The 5,107-nt window shown below is 52.3% G+C and overlaps 1 protein-coding gene across 1 annotated transcript; it reads left to right on the top strand.

The window, feature by feature from the left end:
• Window positions 1-496: 496 nt before the first annotated feature.
• Window positions 497-4,834, top strand: GLUL (glutamate-ammonia ligase). The gene is made up of 6 exons (XM_010154884.1): window positions 497-686; window positions 1,942-2,103; window positions 2,372-2,518; window positions 2,945-3,072; window positions 3,254-3,453; window positions 4,406-4,834. The coding sequence occupies exons 1-6, from the start codon at window positions 521-523 to the stop codon at window positions 4,722-4,724; spliced, it is 1,122 nt and encodes a 373-aa protein (XP_010153186.1). The 5' UTR covers window positions 497-520; the 3' UTR covers window positions 4,725-4,834.
• The last annotated feature ends 273 nt before the right edge of the window (window positions 4,835-5,107 follow it).

Here is a 5,107-nt window from a genome sequence, read left to right as displayed (position 1 = left end):
GGACGAGACCCCCTTGGGCAGCATCCCCATCGCTGCCTGTGGCTTTGCGCTGCCTCCTGCCCCAGAGAAGCCTCGTACAGCTTCAGCTGATCCGGGGGGGCAGCCGTGGGGGGAGGCAAGCCCTACTCCCTCAAACGAGCATGGTAAGAAAGCCCCAGCTAAGCTTCCCCTGCGCATTATCTCTTGCCCCAGAGTGAGTGTGGAGGTGAGGAGTTCACCCAGGGCCGAGGAGCACTTCTGAAGGCTGTTGCTGGGTGGATAAGACTTTGTTTGTTGGCAGGAGTTTGGGATTGATGGGGGTGGGGGCATCGCTTGCGGAGCAGGCTTCTAGCTGCCTGAGCTGCTGTGTTTTCCGCCTGCAGAATGGCATGGGAATGCTGGAGGCAGGAGCCAGCCCCACGGCCAAGCTCTTCCTTGGCTGTGGGAGTGAAAAACCTGGTAGTGCACGGAATGGCTCATGGTTGGGGCTGGTTTTTTTTTGTATTGTCCCCGCAGGAACCCCCTCGTCCGGTCTGCAGCCATGGCCACCTCGGCGAGCTCCCACCTGAGCAAAGCCATCAAGCACATGTACATGAAGCTGCCGCAGGGGGAGAAGGTCCAAGCCATGTACATCTGGATCGACGGGACGGGGGAGCACCTCCGCTGCAAAACCCGCACCCTGGACCACGAGCCCAAGAGCCTTGAAGGTGAGGGGGGCAGGCGCAGGATTTGTAGCCCGTCGCCGGGTAGAAGCAGCCGCACTCGGTTGCTCTGGCTGAAGGATGCCATTTCGCCCCTTTCATGGCAGAAGGATGACATCTGGGGATGACACCCCTCCTTACTCCCTCCCACTTACCTTCTTCCTTGGATAACTCTAGGGGGAATACTCCCACCTCTCCAGATGTGGGGTTTCAGTGAGACACCTGGGGTTGGGAGCCCGGCCTTGGCACTGCCCCCGTTGCGGAGGGGGTTGTTGGCAGAGGCTGGGGGCTGTTGGCAGGGTCTCGGCTGCCCATTGACTCTCAAGTACTCGTTTTGGCCGGAAGTAGTTTGGCAGAAGAAAGTGGAGGGGAAAGAATGGAGCTATCCGGTGTAATTAAGAGCTTGTGTCCCTCAGAACAAACAGTCCCAGCTTACACAATAATAGCATTAGGATTTTCCCCAGGTTGCCATGGTGCTGGCTGGAGACAGTTATGAAATGAAAATACTGCGTGTGGCTGAGCAGAATTATCTCTTTTTTTTTTTTTTTTCCCCTCTCCCCTTTTCCCTCTTAAGGGAGTGGTTGGCACAGCTCCCTTGAAATCTTTGTACTTCCCATCCTCCTGCTTTTTCCCCCCAGGATGTGGAGGAGATAACATTGCCAGGGTGGAGTTGGCTGCCCCTCCTGCTGTGCTTTGACCTGGAGGGCAGTGAGCAGCCTGGAGGGGTGGGCAAGGGTGCCAACCTGGCCATACTCCTCCATAAGAGACTCCACCTATATGTGATTTGCTCTCCCACCCTCTCCAGGCCATGCAAACACGGATAAGGCTATTTCATGGCTCCCCTCGTTCCTACAGCTTGAAGATGTCTCATGTTCTGCCCTCTCCCAGCTTTCCCAGTCACCTCTGCAAGGAAACTGGGGTGCTTTGCTCATCCCCATGGTTGTGACATGGGAAACATCCTCAGTGCTGCTTGGTTTGCTTGGCCTTGGCCAGCAGCCTAGCTCCTTGTGTTTCCCAGGGTGGCTGGGGAGTTGCACTTCCCTGGGGTTTTTTTTTGCAAGTTTTGGTAGGTTTTTTTGTTTGTGTCTCTTTCTTTTTTGGCTTCCCCCATTTGGAACAAAATCAGCTGAGCTGGGATAAAGCCTATTGTAGGCCTGTTCTCTATAAGGATTTTCACCTCTGTAATACTGGAGGGTGGCAGGGAGCCCATCCTCCTGGTGACTGTGGACCCTGAGTCACTGTGGCTCTTTCCTCTCTCCAGATCTCCCCGAGTGGAATTTTGATGGCTCCAGCACCTTCCAGGCTGAAGGCTCCAACAGTGACATGTACCTGCGACCTGCTGCCATGTTTCGGGACCCTTTTCGCAAGGATCCCAATAAACTAGTTCTCTGCGAGGTCTTCAAATACAACCGCCAGTCTGCAGGTGAATGGACCCTTCTCCCTTCTGGTGGAGGTGGTGTTTTCTGGGGAGGGGAAGGGGAGACCTATCCAAATGCTGTTCATGCCCTTGGCATCATGTATGACACCAGAAATAATCCCTGCCCTGAAAGTAAAAGGCAAACAAAGTGCTGGTGGTGGAGAAAGGGCTGGTCCTGGGATTCTTCACCAACGCTGCTGGGACTCAACCTGTAAATAAAGTGGATATTGGGGCTGGAGGTGTTAATAAGCCCTGTGTTGTTTTTCTGGTCTAGAGACAAATCTCCGACACACCTGCAGGCGGATAATGGATATGGTGTCCAACCAGCACCCCTGGTTTGGGATGGAGCAAGAGTACACTCTTCTGGGGACAGATGGACATCCATTTGGCTGGCCTTCCAACGGCTTCCCTGGACCCCAAGGTAATGTCTCGGAGTCTGCGCTAGGACAGGGCAGGAGTCCTTTAATGCCGCGTTTGAACCGTAATCCGTGTCACGCAGCGTCAGGCAGGTGTTTTTTAGAACAGAAGGTGGACAGTAGCAGGCAGGATACTGGCAAAAAAACCCCCATGAACTTAAGGTCGTTGTAGAAAGTTGAAGGTGAAGATTGGCTGCATCTAAATTTGCTGCTTGGTTGGTTAGTCTGCAGATGACTTAAATTCGGGGATTTGCTCTCCATCAGTGCCCTGCTCTACTAGTGCTTCCATGAAAAACAGATGTTGGGTTTTTTTCACATGTCCCAAGCCTTTGGAGAGTTCTCTTGTCCGTGTGCTCTGTTTTCACAGAATTTGAGCCTTTTTCCTTCTAGAAACTGATGTTTTCCCTTGCTGTTCACCTGTGCCGTTGCAGGTCCGTACTACTGCGGCGTAGGGGCAGACAAAGCCTACGGCAGAGACATTGTGGAGGCCCACTACCGAGCGTGCCTTTATGCTGGCGTGAAAATTGGAGGAACCAATGCAGAAGTGATGCCAGCCCAGGTAAAAGAGGTTTAGGTGCCTTGTGGAATGAGACAGTACAGAAAAATCCCAGGCAGCGGGAGCTTTTGCTGCCTGCTCCGAGTTGGGTAGTTGTATCAACCATCTGAGCATAAGGGGGTAGGAAGGGTCTCGTGACAAGTGTCTCTGCCCCACTGAGCCCAGTGACTCCTCCTTCTTGTAGTGGGAGTTCCAGGTGGGACCATGTGAAGGGATTGAGATGGGCGATCATCTCTGGATTGCACGCTTCATCCTCCATCGGGTGTGCGAAGACTTTGGTGTCATTGTGTCCTTCGATCCCAAGCCCATTCCTGGGAACTGGAACGGTGCTGGCTGTCACACCAACTTCAGCACCAAGAACATGAGGGAAGACGGAGGTCTCAAGTAAGTGATTTTTTTTTTTTTTGAGATGTGCCAGTAGCATCGCTTTGCTGGGCAGCAGGCTGGGCTTGGCTGGTAGCAGCAAGTTTTTTGTGGAGCTTTGGACGACACGGGAGATGTTACCCTGGTTCTTGGTGTTGTGTTTGAGCCTTTCTTCTGGAGATATATATATATATTTTAATTTTTGTATTTTGTATAATGATACACTTCCCGTCTTGGTGCTGGGTGGGAAGTTCAGCCAGGAGTACAGCTCCATCAGTCCGGACAGAAGGATGGGTGGCCAGGATGCAGCTTTTTGTAACGGGCTGCCCAGTTCTTGATCTGCTAATGGTGGAAACAAGGAAATAAACTCAGCATAGGCTCTTTTAAATATTATTTTTTAATAATCACAATGAAAGAGAAATGCCATTAGCTTCTTTCTAGGCCAGGCTGTGGAAGCAAATGCCATGTTTCCTTAATCATGAAGATCCTGGAAATGTAAACCCAACCCCAGTTCCCATATGGGACTGATGTGCAGGCAGGGACCTTGCAGCGCTGGGTTGCACTGAAGGGATACCTCCTGAGAGCTGTGATAATGAGCCAAGTCGTGACTCTGTGAGCTTCCCAAATAAACTTCCGTGTTAAGGAATCTCCCCTCTGCGAGCATGTTCCCAAGGGAAATGTGTCTGAGGGATTTGGCCTTGGGTCAAACTGGTGGTGTCCCACACACAGCACTCCCAAGGGACCTTCTCAGGCCATAGGGATCCTTTTCCAAGAACTAGCCTGGGTCAGAAGTAGGAGGGAAGACCTATGTTGAAATGATTGGAAAAGTGGGTTGTAGGGTATCTGCTTCGTCATGAAGTCACTCGGCGACAGCAGTGAATCTGCCATCGCTTGGACACAGCAGTCGAGGCTCAGCACGTACCGTCCGTCAGACACTCACCGTGTCTTCCCCTCCTCCTTGCTCCCCTCGCAGGCACATTGAAGAAGCCATCGAGAAGCTGGGCAAGCGTCACCAGTTCCACATCCGTGCCTACGACCCCAAAGGGGGGCTGGACAATGCCAGGCGCCTGACGGGTTTCCACGAGACATCCAACATCCACGAGTTCTCGGCTGGTGTGGCCAACCGTGGCGCCAGCATCCGCATCCCCAGGAACGTGGGCCACGAGAAGAAGGGCTACTTCGAGGACCGCCGGCCCTCCGCCAACTGTGATCCTTACGCTGTGACGGAGGCCCTCGTCCGCACGTGTCTCCTCAACGAAACTGGAGACGAGCCTTTTGAATACAAGAACTAAGCGGACTGCGCCCACAAACACCGCCTTCCCCCCACACTTCCCGCACCCCTAAACTTCCCTTCTAGATGTAATCCTGAAGGTACAAGATAACATGTTTTGTGTCTCAATAACTCTTGTTGTCTTGAGGTGGGGAGGAGGGCAAATTTAGTTTTATCAATGTCTCTCTGTCATTGACTCTTCAGAAGACAAGAGGAGGAGGAGAGGGTGTTAGAGAACTTTTTAACCACTGTTTTGTTTTTGGTTTTTTTTTGGTCTAATTCATGTGTACATCTGGATCCAGTGGCTTCCAGTGACAGACTGCACACACAAAAAGCGAGTAGAAAGCTTAAAACTATAGTTGACTCCCTCAAGAGTCAAATTTGGGGTGTTAGCCCCAGCGCTGG

This window comes from Eurypyga helias, unplaced genomic scaffold (genome assembly GCF_000690775.1).
Source record: "Eurypyga helias isolate BGI_N326 unplaced genomic scaffold, ASM69077v1 scaffold37120, whole genome shotgun sequence".
Classification (NCBI taxonomy): domain Eukaryota; kingdom Metazoa; phylum Chordata; class Aves; order Eurypygiformes; family Eurypygidae; genus Eurypyga; species Eurypyga helias.
Note: the sequence above shows the minus strand (reverse complement) of the source record. Positions and strands in the feature narration are given on the sequence as shown.